The following is a 15,704-nucleotide window of genomic DNA, read 5'->3' on the forward strand; positions in this document are numbered from 1 at the left end:
TCTAATCCAGGCAGTATCACGGTAAACCTTTTATGCAGCCTCTGCAAAACCTCCACATCCTTCCTGTTATGTGGCAACCCGAACTGCACACATTACACCAAATTCAGCCTAACCAAAGTTTTATGAAATAGGAACATGACTTCCTGACTCTTATGCTCAATGCCCTCTGATGAAGACAAGGATAAAGTATCCCTTTATTATTTTTTAGTGGAGGATGGAGGGGAAAGGGGAGGGGAATGTATCTAGAAGTCGCCTAAAATTAGAGACTTCACTGTTCATACCACAAGCCTGTAAGCTACTCAAGCAAAATATGAGTTGCTGTTCCTCCAATTTATAGTGTGGCCTCACTCTGGTAATGGAGGTGGCCCAGGGCAGAAAGATCAGTATGGGATGAGGAGTTAACATGGTCAGCAACTGGGAGGTCCCGGAGGCCTTGGCATAATGACATATAAGTGCCATTTAAATCACCTTGCCATACCCAACGTTATCACCTTAGTGTTCACTGCCAGTGTGAAGCTACATGTAATCTGGATGAACAGCATTTCATATTCAGTTTGGATAGCTTACAACCCAATGGCATGAACATTAAATTCTCAAATTTCAACTGAACACAGCTCCCAGCCTCCCTTCTCGTCTCGCCTGTCACACAGTTTATTTGCCTTCCATCCGCTCAGCTCACACCCTTCTCTACTCCAAATCCCCCATTTTCAATTTTCCTTATTTCCTCCTTACCCCTCTCCCCCTCTCCCCATCTTTCCACTCACTATCCCTCCCTCATCCCTTTACACATTTTTTCTTCCTTATCTTATTCCACATTTGGACCCTTCTATTTCCATTTCACCTCCAGTGTTTGTGGCTGTCTCCATCCATCTGCCAATCACCACTCCTCAGCGGAATTATCCTATCACTAGCCAGATTTTGCCCCGCCTCTTTTCCTCATCTCTTTTTACTAGTCTTCTGCCCTCTATCCACCAGTCTGAAGAAGGGTCCAACCCAAAACATCCTCTGTCCATTTCCTTCCACAGATGCTGGCTGGCCAGCTGACTTATGGGCCTGTCCCACTTAGGCGACTTTTTAGGCTACTGCAGGAGACTATGCAGTTGCCACATGGTCGCCGGTGGTTGCCGTGGAGTCCACTTCATGGTCGTGAGGAGTTCCCACATTCTGGGAACTAGTCGCAGCCTCATTATAGTCGGCGTGAATTTTTGAACATGTTGAAAAATTAGCGGCGACTAGAATGAAGCCGCCATGGAGAATAGTGAGAATTTCCGTGCCATAGGTGGGTCGCCAGGAGGTCCTAATGGGTCGCCAGGAGGTCGAAGGTTCCCGTAAGTTGTAGCCGGTGCTGACCGGTGAATTTCATTGGCTCGTGCAAACAAAGGTAAACAGTAGTTTTCAGAACCAAAGATAACCGACTGGTAATGTTAAATGTCCACTGAGCTTCACAGCTGTGTGCCTCTGGCTTCTTAAAAGTTGTCTCCATTCCTTCTCCATTTGGCCCTTTGAGCCAGCACCACCATTCAATACGATCATGGCTGATCATCTAAAATCAGTATCCCATTCCTGCTTTTTTCCCCAAATCCCTCGATTCCTTTAGCCCTGAGAGCTAAATCTAACTCCCTCTTGAAAAAATCCAGTGAATTGGCCACCATTGCCTTCTGTGGCAGATAATTCACAAATTCACAACCATCTGGGTGAAAGTATTTCCTCATCTCAGTCCGAAATGGTCTACCCCTTATTCTTAAACTGTGACCTCTGGTTCTGGACTCCCCAACATCGGCAACATCTTTCCTGCATCAAGCCTGTCCAATCCTTTAAGAATTTTATATGTTTCTATAAGAACCACTCTCATCCTTCTAAATTCCAGTGAATACAAGCCCGTCGACCTATTCTTTCATCATATGTCAGTCCCGCCATCCCGGGAATTAACATGGTGAACCTATGCTGCACTCCCTCAATAGCCATAATGTCCTTCCTCAAATTAGGAGACCAAAATTGCACACAATACCCCAGGTGCGGTCTCACCAGGGCCCTGTACAACTGCAGTAGGACGTCCGTGCTCCTAAACTCACATCCTCTCGCAATTAAGGCCAACATGCCATTAGCTTTCTTCACTGCCTGCTATACCTGCATGCTTACTTTCAGTGATTGCTTTAAATGATAATCTCTGAAAATCATCTCGCAGTCCTATAGATGGGAAAAAGTGCAAATTTAAAACTTTACTCAAGAAAAGAACCTAGGAAGTAAGTTGACTTGACTGGAAAATGCTGCAGCCTATTTTTGAAGGAGTAGTAACAGAACATTTAAAGAAGTATGCGGAAACAGTGAAAGGGAAATCATGTTTGGCAAGGTAGACAAAAGTGCTGGAGAAACTCAGTGGGTGCAGCAGCATGTATGGAGCGAAGGAAATATGCAACGTTTCGGGCCGAAATCCTTCTTCATACATGTTTGGCAAATTTACTGACGTTTTTTGAGAATAAAACGTGTACAATGAAAGAATGGGACCAAGTAATTTCCGTATGTGACTATTTCCAAAAGACACGAAGGTGTCATACTGGGAAATTACTATTGCAGATTGAGTGTAATTTACAAGTGCAAACGGGATTTGCTACCAGAGAAAACTAAGGGATAAAGCAAGGGTCATTTTAGATTCCTGTGCTTGGGGATTACTATCAAGTTCTCAGCTGTTTGCCATGTATGTTTATGACTTGATAGCCTTTTCATCTAAATTTGCTAACATTTCATTGTCCCCAAATAAATAGACAATTAACAAAATATGGCAGATGGAGTTACAGAACTGGGAATTAGATTTATTTTGACGAAGGAGAATAAGGCCAAATATTAAATAATGCAAGAGTTAAAAATTGCCTTTGAGAGATCTGGATGTTAATATTTAAGGACATAATAATAATAATAATAAATTTTATTTGTGGGCGCCTTTCAAAAGTCTCAAGGACACCTTACAGAATTTAACAAGAGAAAAAACATATAATCGGAGTAAAATAAATAGTAAAGACATCACCAATACACAAATTAAAGACAGAATTCGATCCAAAGACAAAAAAAATCAAAAACACAATGTGAAGAGAGAGCAGCAGCAGCTAAACCGCGCTAGCGTACACTCTCCCTTCCGACAGCCATCTTGGACACAAACTAAAATAATCACTTACACACAAAAATCATCCCCCCACAATGGTTACCACTGTGGGGGAAGGCACAATGTCCAGTCCCCATCCCCAGTTCTCCCAAAGTCAGGCCTATTGAGGCCTCCGCTATTGCCTCTACGGAGGCCCGATGTTCCTGGCCGTTCTCGCCGGGTGCTGTTGCCCCGGCATCGGGAGAGACCTCTCAGCGGCTGGGCCACCTGGAACGGCCGCTTCCTTACCGGAGACCGTGGCTTCCGAAGCTGACAAGGCCGCGCCGGGTTGGAGTTCCCAGGCTCCCGATGTTGAAGTCGGCACCGCCCGCTCCGCAGACCCGCAGCCCGGAGGTGTTGATCTCAGCGGTCACAGCTCACCGGAGCTCCAGCGCGTCGATCCAGCGCGGCGACCCAGGCAAGGCATCGCCCGCTCCGCTCCACGATAGCGCTCCAGCGCTGTGCCGCCACCGAAGCCGAGGTGCTGGGCGGTCCCCGCCAGGAAACGGCGCTCCACGCCTACTGGTAGGCCACGAGGACGGGTCGACGGGGCAGCGCAGAGAAAAAGCTGCCTCACCGACCAGGTAGGGACCTAGAAATATAGTTACCCCCTTCCCCCCACATTAAAAAGTCTATTTCTCCCATAACAAAACACAGGACTCACTAGAACTACAAAACTGAATTAAACGGACGGCTGCCGGTTAGCAGCCGCTCCCCAAGATGGCTCATGAATGACATAGTGTGGAGACTGGGTTTGTGATTCTGGGTAGTAGCCGAGCCCACCACCAACTACACCATAAGATTCTTCGAGGGGTTGACTGTGAAATTGCTCGGAGACAGGAAAGCCTAACGCTGGGAGATATTTTTAGTTTGGTGGTCGGCCAGGGAAAACAACTTCAGGATTGAGGAAGCTTGGTCAAGTACATATTAGGCTGGGTGTTAGATTTGTGGTCAGTACTTCATTTTCTGTTCATAATCTTCTTCAGTCACAATTTCAATGAAAAAAATAGTATTTATAATAAATAGTGTTAACCTGAAAATACTATATTTTATATATATTTTTTAATGTATGATTTTATTGTTTAGCTGATGATTTTTATTTTTTTGTCAATAGGCTTTCGAAAGGTTAGTCCAATGGAGTCAGACAGAAGTCGGCCTGCTGTCGGCTTGAGATTTGAATCTGGGCCAAGCTCAGCCATTCACTCTCCACTTGCTGTTAAGAATGGATTTTTGCATTTCCATATCAATAATTACAGTGCGGAGCTGCCAATTTCTTCATTCACAAACCTGGGCCCTTTCCTGGAGGATGAGATAATTCCAGAAATAATTCCAATGAAGATTGAACTTTTTGACTGTAAAATTACTCTTCAGGTATTAAAGATTTATTACAACAGTGACACCTATTTTAAGACTGGAGGTGCAGTATCCAGAGAATTATAGTGTTTTTGATGCAATTGAAGGGAAAGAAATGGAACACTTAAAGGGACATCGAATATCTAAAAAAAAAAGTTAACAGAATAGGCAGCACTGATTGCCAAAAAAAGGTTATGTTTTTGGACGTATGTGTCTGCATGGCATGATATCCCTGGATTTTCATAACTCCAATAGAATGCATCATCGTGGACATGTGATAAAAATCAAACATTTGGTAGGTTTATGAGTCGGTACGTAAATTGGCAATAGATCGCAAGTGGTGGTCTTCCAGTATCAGTGTTTAGACCTCCCTTTGGCATTTTTCACTGTCTTTTGACCAGACTTGGAAGTATTTATCATTGGCATGAAATGGGATTATATTTCAGGATGGGGAGGACTAAAATATACTCTGACATTAAACTTGCAGAATGGATCTAGAATTGGTGATGAATTCCAATATAGAAACATGAAAATAATATTGTAATAGATTTGGCTTCCCAAATAAGGTGGCACTGTACTTCAAGATGCGGATGAACAGACCACGAGAAAATGACATTTTTAGTTTTAGGCTCCATTCATAGAGTGAGGAGAGAATTGTAAAATAAAGGCATCTTAAACTTCTGCAGAACCTTAGTTATGTTGTAAAATCCTCACAGCTAAGATGCAAGGTGACTTGATATAGGTCTACAGAATGATAGGTTTGTTAAGACGTATGTGGCGATAATATTTCCATTGTATAATATATAAGCCAATGTAAGCTTTGAATAAATCTATTAAATAATTACTTTGTTCTTTGACACAGGATGATGGCCCAAGACTGTATCCTACATCTCCAGGGCCTCTACCCATAATTCTTCATGTTGATCATCTGATGGTACAGCGGATTGATGATGGGACATTTTGCATAATGGGTGAGTATTGTGAAAATTCTCTACTAACAGTGGAATCTGTCTTCATCCTCATTAGCATTTCCACCGTGGAAGCACCCAGTAAAAGTGCTTTGATGTTTTACATAGACTTCCAGGAGGAGGACCCATAAATTACAGATAACACATAATATGTATATAAAATTTCACATTTCCACTTGCAGATCTTAATGACCTAAATCCTTCAAGCCCCACATAAATGAGCCTTGTTAATATTCAGTAAATTGTAGCCACAAGGAGCTGCAGATGCTGGTTTAAAAAAAAAATGTAGCACTCAGCGGGACAGGCCGCATCTCTGGCAAACACGGCGACATTTTGGGTTATCCCGAATCGAAATGTCACCTCTCCATATTCTGCAGCAATGCTCCAGCACTTAGTGTCTTATCTTATTAAGATTCAAGTCTTTATTTCAGGAGAGGAAATCTGACAGAATTTCAGTTCCCAGAGAAAAAAAATTAGTCTGCCAGTAAATTGTATTGTATGATTGCACATAAAACAGCTTAAAAACTCAGTCACATATTTATTTTGGAGGCTGCATGAATTATGCTCAAGCTTCCTCCCTCCATTGGTGATGAGTAATATTTTCAAAATTATGAATATCCTGTACTATTATTTATTCCTTGCCTTGCAATTTTGCATTTGTCTTTTAAAATTAGCTTTTTAATATCCTATTGCTCTTCTTTCATCAACCAAAGACGCAGTCGTAGAGCTATACAGCATGGAAACAGGCCCTTCAGCCCAACTCCATGCCCACTGAGTTGCCTCACTGAGCTGGTCTCACTTGCCTGCACCAGTCCCATCCATCTACAAACTTTTAATATCTACATATCTGTTCAAGTTCATTTTCTATGTTGTAAGTGTACCCACCTCTACCATTTCCTTTGGCAGCTCGTTCCATGTACATTCCGCCCTCTGCGGATAAGGTTGCTCCTCGGTTCCCTTGAATATTTTCCTCTTCTCACCTTGGACGTATGCTCTCTAGTATTAGACTCGCCTGCCCTGGGTAAAGATGCATATTCATTCTGCCTCTCATGATCTTATACACCTAGTTAGATCACTCGTCATCCTCCTATGCTCCAGGATTAAAACGTCCTAGCCTATTCAGTACCTCCTGACAACCCATGCCCTGCAGACTGGTTATGCCCCCCTGTCCCACTTAGGAAACCGGAACGGAAACCTCTGGAGACTTAGCGCCACACCCAAGGTTTCCGTGCGATTCCTGGAGGTTGCAGGTGGTTGCCGGAGGTTCAGGTAGTGGAAGCAGGTAGGGAGACTGACAAAAACCTCCGGGAACCGCATGGAAACCTTGGGTGGGGCGCAAAGTCTCCAGAGGTTTCCGTTCAGGTTTCCTAAGTGGGACAGGGGCATTAAGGTCATAGTAAATCTCTATTGCACCCTTTCCAGTTTAATGACCTCCTTCCTGCAGCAGGGCAACCAGAGCTCTAGGCAGCATTCCAAATGTGCCATTACCAACTTCTTATACAGCTTCAACAAGATGTCCCAACTCTTCTTGTCAATACCCTGACCAATGAAGGCAAGCGTGCCAAACACCATCCCGTCAACCTGTCTCAACACTTTCAAGGAACTCTGTACTTGCACCCCTTGGCCTCTATTCTACAACACATCACAGGGCCTTCTGTTTACTGTGTTGCATGGAAGTGGGCATGTAATCCAGGATGTTGCAGTTACATTGACAGTGAAACTATTTATATTCAGTCACTGCACTCCGAGCATCATACTTTTATTATCAATGCAACTGCACCATATTGGAAAATCCTAAATTGCTGTCAATGAGTTGGAACTGCTCTATTGACTTTTTTGTTTTGTAACCTTCCACACTGCAATTTGGAGATTGGTGCAACCTGTAGAGTTGCTGCTTTAAAACCAGAGATCTGGTGTTTCCACGTTCTCTCTGTGGCCATGTGGGTTTCCTCCATGTGCTCGAGTTTCCTCCCACATCCCAATGACGAGCAGATCAGTAGCTTACTTGGCCGCTTAATGTTGGGTGACTGGTAGAATCTAGGGGAAGTTGATTGGAATGTGGGATTAAACAGCTGATGTCTGTGCAAGCTCGTTGGAGCTAAGGGCCTGCTTCTGTGCTGTTTCTCTCTAACTCTGCAATGATGAACATTTCTTGGAATTGCAAAGTAGACCCATCAAGAAATACACTGAAAAAATTAGGCATTGCTGCACAAGAGAAACAGGAGTTTTTAAATGGATATAATTCGCTTTTTTAAATAGATTTTTCAACTTTTAATTTGGTATACATGCCAAATTTTAACTTGAGTTCTGTAAAATACTTTAAATATTAGTAACAAAGTATACTTTTTAGTTCCGGGTTTAGTGACTTAAATGTATTGCTTGCTCAAGCAGCTTGATGAAATGTGTTGAGGCTTGTAGCTGCTAGATTCCAGGGATATCCTTGAACTGACGCCTATGCTTAAAGTGTGGAAGTTATTGCTACAATGATTGCTAGAGCTTTTTGGATAGCCTGTTAAGAACTACAATTTCTGGACATAAATAAGCAATGAAATTGGCTTTCGTTAAGCTTAAACTGTGACGGTCAGTGAGCTTACTGATTTGTCTCTTTTATCAGCCTTGCAGACAAGCCAAAATGAAGACGTTGTGGAGGACACTCATTTGGTCATGAGTGGATCGCATCAGGTCAAATTTGGAATGATGAAAAGTGCAGGAATGCAGCCACAGTCAGTGGATCGAAGTCCATCAGATCTAAGTCTTGCAAAGGACATGGTATGTGTTAAGATTAGATGATATTATCTATGAATCTAATCTGAAATCTTGAACCTTACTTGTTCAGTTTAGTCAAGAACTTTACATTGATTTTCATATTGGCAAAGATCCCACATAAACATGGTTATTGAATTTCAAGTATGGAGATGGACATCATCCCAACTTGTCAAACTAGATGTTCTTGCTCAACAGAAGCTCTTGCCAGATCACATTTCATTTAACCCTATCAATATTTTATATGACTACTTTTTCCCTCAGAACTTATCTCATTACTCCTTGAGAGCATGGGGTTAGTTGTGTCAACAATTGTATCAAGTAGTGATCCCTGCTAACCACTCTAGGTTAAGATGTTTCTCTTCTATTCCTTAATGGGTTTTTTTAGTTGAACTTCTTGCCTTTTATAACTCCCAGTTTTCCTCTCCCCATAAGAGACTTTATTTGTGACCATCCTATTTCATCCCTATTTTGTGTTTTGAACAACTAAAAAGATGAATTATTTGCCGTTGAGTTCCTACATTGTGCATCACAGTGAAACATGGATGGCCTAATTCTGCACCTATGTTTTATGGTCTTATAGTTACTGATATCATCTGGCTTATTGTATAAAAAGGTTGTTTTTACATGCACTCCCGTAAAAGCGCTCTTTATCAAAGCTCAACCTACTGATTTGTAAACGTTCCCATCTGTTAGAGAAATTGTGCCCAAACCAACTCCTGTGACAAAGCATTCGATATCTTATCATTACGCTTTTAGCAAAGTATCAAGTTATTATCATTCTACTGCTTTCTAATTGACCTTTTTCCCATTCAAGTACTAATGCAATTTCCTTGAAAATATTTACTGATTCTGCTTGCATTACTATTCCTGGCAGTGGATTTGGATCATAAAAATTCTATCAATTTTGTTTCAATAAAGTGGCCATATTTAAATATTAAATATTTAATGGCTGTCAAATGAGAAAAGATGGACTTTTATCGGATACTGTACCAGTATTATTTTCCTTCAAGCATAACATGAGATGCATACAGGCATAACAATAGTTGCTACCATTTTAACTTCTCTTCCCCTTGCCCTTCCCATACTGACCTTTCTGTCTGTGGACTCCTTCAGTGTCAGAGTGAGCACACAGGCACAAACCGAAGGATTAGCACCTCATATTCCACTGGGGTATCTTACAACCTAATGTAATGCATATTGAATTCTCAAATTTTCAGTTACTAACATGGATTAAATAAAGACGAATTCAAACTGAAAATATCCATCTAGGAAGAAATTGTTTTGAAATCGTAAAAACTTGCTGCAGTGATTAATCAACTGCATAAATCAACGTTCCAAAAATGTAATGGAGTTTTTAACTGCTGTGAAATCTAATCAGATCCACTGATCCATTGGTCCTTCAATGTAGCAAATCTTGCATGACATATTACAATATTTTTGTTATGTTTATAGATTATATAAATAACAATCCTTCTATTTTCATGCAGAATGAGCTCCTGAGGCAGGAACTTGCCTACACAAAGGAGGCCTTGAAGAAAGCCAACCATGATAGAGAGAAATTGCTGCAAGAAATAAAGAAGCTCAATCCTGAATTTAATCTTTGATTATCACAGCTCGGAATATTGTTGTCAATACTGACAACCAACACAACATCCAGTTAAAGCTAATTTTACTTGGTGATTGGTTCTGGAACGAGATCAGCATTATAAGCCTGTCACTCAGAGCGCCACCAACATCATGTGGTCTTTGAATATGCACAGAAGAACCTTTCAAGTAATGTTGCTTTGTTTTCATTCACGTCAAGAAGATAATACCTTGCTATTTTGCAAGCGGCAAGATTTAAGGAGTGATTTTTTTTAGAGAAAACAATTATAAATGCAAATGCTTAATTTGGTTTAAAAAAACTAGTTTGTATTGTGAAAGCATTATCATAGGAGAATTACATTTGTGAATTTGGGTTCAGAATGTCAAGGGTGTTAAATGTGTACTATGTTTACAATGAACAAGTGGCAAGATTGTTTAACAACGTGTTGCTAATAGAGTGGATTAGCATCAACTGCAAGCAAATTAATTGTTTCTTGATGATACTGTGCATCACAATATATGTATTGTACCTCAAGTTTTGCAGGTAAAAGTACGAGTGTAAAATTTCTAGGCAAGCTATTTAGTGAGTGGCTATTGGAGATCTTGAAGTAGTTTGCAGTGCTGCTGTTGTTTCAGCAGAATAGTAATTGGCCAACATACATAAATGGAAATAAAACACCAACAATTACAAACACCCATGACACAAATTAAATGTTGCTATAAGTATCCCGCGGTCTTCCCTGTTCCGAGCTCTAATCCTGGCAAACACCTTGGTTACTGAGAGTTCCCTGTGAAGTGCTTCCTTCCAGAGCTGTAGGTGACTTCCCCAGCAATCTGTTTTTGATAGCAAGTCTTTACTGCTTTTGGCCAGGTTTTCATCATATCTAACATTTAGTATATGATGATGATGATAATAATAAGAAACCTCACTAAGGATGGAAAAGAAGCAGAAATTTGCTACATGAGCCTCTCTGCACAGTAGTATTCAATGCAGGTTACAGAGTTCCAGAGCAGACAATAGCTCTCATTGTGCTTTCTTTCTGCTCTCCCTTGTGAAGGAGTTTGTTCAGAAGAAAATGTGTATTTTTATTTTAAGAGCTGAGATTTCAGACTTGAGAAGCAACATGTTCTGTTAATATAGATGAGGATTTAGAATTGGTTGGAAAGCACAATAGTAGTTAAAATATAGGATAAACCATACAGCAACTCGTTGAGTGCAGACTTAACACAATTGCATCAGTATACTGTGTAATAAATGAGAATATCACACTTCAGCAGACAACTGAACCATAAAGGTATACTGACTGTAGTGAGTGCAAAGTAAACTGGACTTGTGAAACACCTACAGGTGCTGTACTCGTTTCAAAACAGGTTAAAATGTATTGGGTGTTGCCAATAGAAATGTTCCCATTTTTTATACACATGACTACATTTTAACAGCGACTTACAGCTTGATGTCTGGCATGCTAGATATTGCCCATTTATGTCCCTACTTGCATCACTATAATTAGCTGTTGACTTGTTAGACTCTTGGCTGTATCATGTTTTCGTATTTCCAGTGGATTTGATGCTTCTGTAGCCACTGCCAATCCGTGCGTTTGAATATTCAGTTATGTGGAAGTTGGTCATAATACGATAATATACACTAAATGATGGTGCATTTCATCAAAAGCAAGTATTGAAAATGGTGTTCCATTTTCGGCTAAAGCACCAGGAAAATGACTGATCATTTTGACCATTGTTCAAAGATCTATAAAATCAAAAATTAGGCAGCGACATTCTTCTGACGATGTATTTTCTAAATAATTACAAGTTTGTATTTGGTGGTGAACTTGCCATCCACCCAATATAAATTTGAAGTTAAAAGGAAGGGTTTTTGATCAGCTTCATACTTGTCAGTGCAAAATGTTCTTGCTCTTTATCAATAGACTGATGAAATATAGTTTATATGAATGTTGTTGGGATCAGGCTCATTGCGAACTTTGTAGAGAGATGTCCATTCTCAGTTGCTATCTTACTTGCCGACTTGGTAGGTCCTGAAGGGAGTGGAATATCTGGGCAGGTTCTACAAGAATGAAGTTAATGCATAAACTGTTTCTGCACAGAAGAACAAACACCAATTACCATATTTTACTGTTGTGAAAATAGCACCCACACTTTTAGTTTCTGAAGGTAGTCCTTAGTAAACTTAAGATGGATCTTCCCACAGGCTTGACCATATTGTGCTTAGTAGATGTTGCTTAAATATACACTGCTTGACATTTTCCACGTCACTACCAGCTAATGGAAGTTAACACCTGATGTTTTTTTAACTGTTCAGTCTCAGTGCACTGACCACTGATGGGATATTTTGAATGGGATGTATTGATTGTATGAGATTGGAATAATAGCTGAGATGTGAGAAATCCAATGGTCAGCAATTTATGAACTTAAACAGATTACTTTCTATCATAAATATTCAGTGCTGAGTTGCCCCTGAAGTGTGTACAATGAAAATGTTTTGTAAATGTAAGAATTGCAAGCTTCATTGATGTGAATTCAGCCATTTTTTCACCTAAATTACTGATCTGAATTTCTTAATTGCTTTTTCTTATCTGAATATTCAGCTGAAAAGCCACAATTCACTTATGCACCTTGTTGGTGGTGAATGAAAATGCAAATAGCAATTGTCAACCATAGGCAGCAGAGTGTGAGGAGGATGTTGGAAGCCCTTGTAACTTAGTTTTCCTCGTTCTTACCTTTGTGGAAGTTTTCGAATAAAAACACTGAAAATGTAGATACTGTTGAGTTAAATAATCAGGATCAGCACTGATTGATGAGGAACAGCAAACTTCAGGAATTTTAGGTGCAGTATTGTGTGTCTCAATGACTTATTGTAGTATTGCTTACACTAACAAAGTAGTGGAATTCAATAACTGGGTATTTCCCAGGTTTGTACTAGTAAAATTGAAATGGTTTTGTATTTGATGACTGAATAACTTTTCATAGTATTGAATTGTTTATATAGTGCCAAATGGCTTACCTGGTAGTCAAGGGAGTGGTGTACATATGAATTGAATGTCTTTTTTTTAAACCTTGAAGGATAGATAAAAGGATAATCTTGTTGACTTTAGTCATGTTTGTATTTAAACATCCAAATCTTGAAGTGGAATACAACTGTTGTCACTTTAATGTTTAAGAGACGAATTACAGAAATCTCTTATCTGACTAATTTTGTTAAATAGGTTAACCAATTGCCTGCTTTATCCACTTCAATATTGCTTTAATAACTCTATAAACGAGCAACAATGCTCTAAAATGCTGACTGCCAACTTCATTTGATGTCTGTTTCCATTTTGTCAACATAATATTTAAAGAAAAAAATGACATAAGTTACTATGTTTGGAAGTGAAGGTTAAAATACTTATGTTAAACTGATTATCTATGTGTAAAGTGCCTAATTTTGCACCTTATACTTGAGAAAAAATATTTCAAGAACTGAAAGCTTGGTGTAAAGCAAGATTCTTTGGTCAACACCAATGCAATCCTCGTTGAAATATCACTGTTCATATTTTACTTCAATAATTATTACTAGTTATTTGCACCTGGTGTAACAGAATGTCTCCAGATTCATTCAGCCTCTACACCGTCTGTGGAGGTATTAAGTAGAATCAAAACATCCATGAGTCTTTTAAATTTAATTGTTATTGTCTTCCTGAACGCTTTGCCCAATTCCCCATCTTTGATCATTAGACCATTTATTGACAGTAAGACTGACTTTATTTATTTCCGATGTGCAGCTAAGCTTTTCCAATAAACATACTAGCTGAATCAAAATCCACCACCATGCATTAATGTTCTAACACTGTTTTAAATTCTTAAAAGATACATGACTAGATTGGTGAATGCCTGTTAATTTCTACAATTATCATCACTGGGTCTGAACCTGTCCCTGTTTTAACTAAACACTTTTGGTAGGCACATACATATACTAAAATCTACCATTGTCTTTTGTAATAAAATGTTGAATCACGCTGTTTACAAAAGCACAATCTTTTCAGGAAATCTATTGTAATTTCCTTGTCTCCTGCACTACACGTCACTCTTGCTCTGGTTAATTATTTTTGAAGTGCATATATTGTAATACTTTTTCATACTTGAGTGCAGTGAACTTGAACTGTGGGATTTAGGTTAACACTTTCAGAATATTCTCGAGTGCTCACAAACCACGCAGAGTATCCCTCTGGATATACTGGTGTTAAAGTTTAACATATCATCTGATATAATCTTCACATAGATTTTAAATTGTATAATGGGGACCAACTTTCAAATTTCCAATCAAAATTAATTTTGAACAAGTATCTTATAAATTGGGTGTTTTTTAATAAATCTATAGTTTATAAGAAATAAGCCGCGATAAAAAGACAAATGAAAAATACCAACTTTAACCAGAAGAATGGAAATTCTGTTTCGTTCAAAACCTGAATTACCCAAATAGTTTCTACTTTTGAACAGAGCTTGGCAGCTTTAAGGGTTAACATCTTTTTTTTTTTTGCAACTACAGATCTCGCTTGTATTTTCATTCTTGCAGCTTTCCCATCTTGGCTTTATACCTTTTTTAAGCAGTTATGGAATGGATGTTCAGCTGTTGAAATTGTATTCAAACCACCATTTAGTCATGGTCAAGCCAGCTTCTCTCTAATTACTGAAAACTGAATTTAATTCTTAATCCAACTACAAAAATAAGAAAGTGATTAAAGTAATCCATTCCAGTTTATACTGGTGCAATTGTTAAATTATTGTCGACGTTTGGTGTCACAACCGCAGAAACAGTTGTATAACAGAACCTACTAAACTGGTTATATTTAAGTAAAAATACTCTGCAGTTATTTTAGTACTGTATAGTTAATGCATGAGCAGAATAACATAAACTGCAAGTTACGTAGTTTACAATGTGTGTTTAAAGCATTAGTGTTGACATTCTGGTGTGTGTTATTTTCAGTTCCAGTTGTGCTTAGCACCACTCCTGTACATGTTGACAACTGGTTCTGTGAACCAGTTATGTTAAATATTTTTGAAATAAATTTGTCATCTGAAGTGCCTCTGGTATGTTGCTGATAAAACAAATTCAAACTTAATTGGTATGAAGTCTGCTGTGTTGCTTGGCGTTTTGATAAACATTCTAACAATGCAGTCAAATGAGCCAGCTGTTGTATTTTATTTATAGTTGCTTAAAGCTGATAATACATTAGTCAAAGTCGTGTAGTGTGCTGATGACGATTTAAGGTGACTAAATTCCATGCCATTTATATGCCGCCCCAGCCCATTCAGTATGTTGAAGGTATATTTTGCAATAAAGAGTCGTGTATAATCCATTAAACTATCTGGAAGTAGTATTTAGGAACCTACTCTGAAGGTAACATGTACTTGCCATATTACTAATTTAAACACATAGTTAAACATCTACTCAGACGTACTCTTGCACTACAGCTTTGAAGTCTGTGTTAGCATGACAACAGCAGTTTATTAGACCAGTTTACTTAGTGGAGATTCATATCTTTGACTGTATTTGGGGGGGAAGGGAGGGTGAGAGGAAATTGTTTTTAAGATAACTTCTTGAATATTAGTGTCACTAACAAACTTTCAGTTAGATCCATAACATTGTTTACAAAGAACAATAACCTGTCCCTACGAAATACTGATGTTCCCCCATTTAACTCTCCATTTATAAAGCTGGCTGTCCATCAGTGGAAAAAATCAGCCAGACAATTAATATTTTGTCAGTAGTTGTAACTGAGTGTGTGGAATTCTCTGTGTTGTGAGTGTGTGGAATTCTCTGCCTCAGAGCGCAGTGGAGGCAGATTCTCTGGATGCTTTCAAGAGAGAGCTGGATAGGGCTCTTAAAGAAAGCAGAGTCA

General features: G+C 39.2%; 1 protein-coding gene across 2 annotated transcripts in view; it reads left to right on the forward strand.

Annotated features, from left to right (window-relative positions):
* Positions 1 to 14,924, forward strand: part of bltp3a (bridge-like lipid transfer protein family member 3A) — a 110,558-nt gene extending 95,634 nt beyond the window's left edge. For both annotated transcript variants that reach the window (XM_055654472.1, XM_055654471.1), the window contains exons 18-21: positions 4,251 to 4,507; positions 5,352 to 5,460; positions 8,072 to 8,226; positions 9,711 to 14,924. In XM_055654472.1, coding sequence (XP_055510447.1) covers positions 4,251 to 4,507; positions 5,352 to 5,460; positions 8,072 to 8,226; positions 9,711 to 9,827 — 638 coding nt within the window. In that variant the 3' untranslated portion in view covers positions 9,828 to 14,924. The remainder of the gene's footprint in view (positions 1 to 4,250; positions 4,508 to 5,351; positions 5,461 to 8,071; positions 8,227 to 9,710) is intronic.
* The last annotated feature ends 780 nt before the right edge of the window (positions 14,925 to 15,704 follow it).

The sequence above is a fragment of the Leucoraja erinacea genome, chromosome 24, assembly GCF_028641065.1.
Source record: "Leucoraja erinacea ecotype New England chromosome 24, Leri_hhj_1, whole genome shotgun sequence".
Lineage (NCBI taxonomy): Eukaryota > Metazoa > Chordata > Chondrichthyes > Rajiformes > Rajidae > Leucoraja > Leucoraja erinaceus.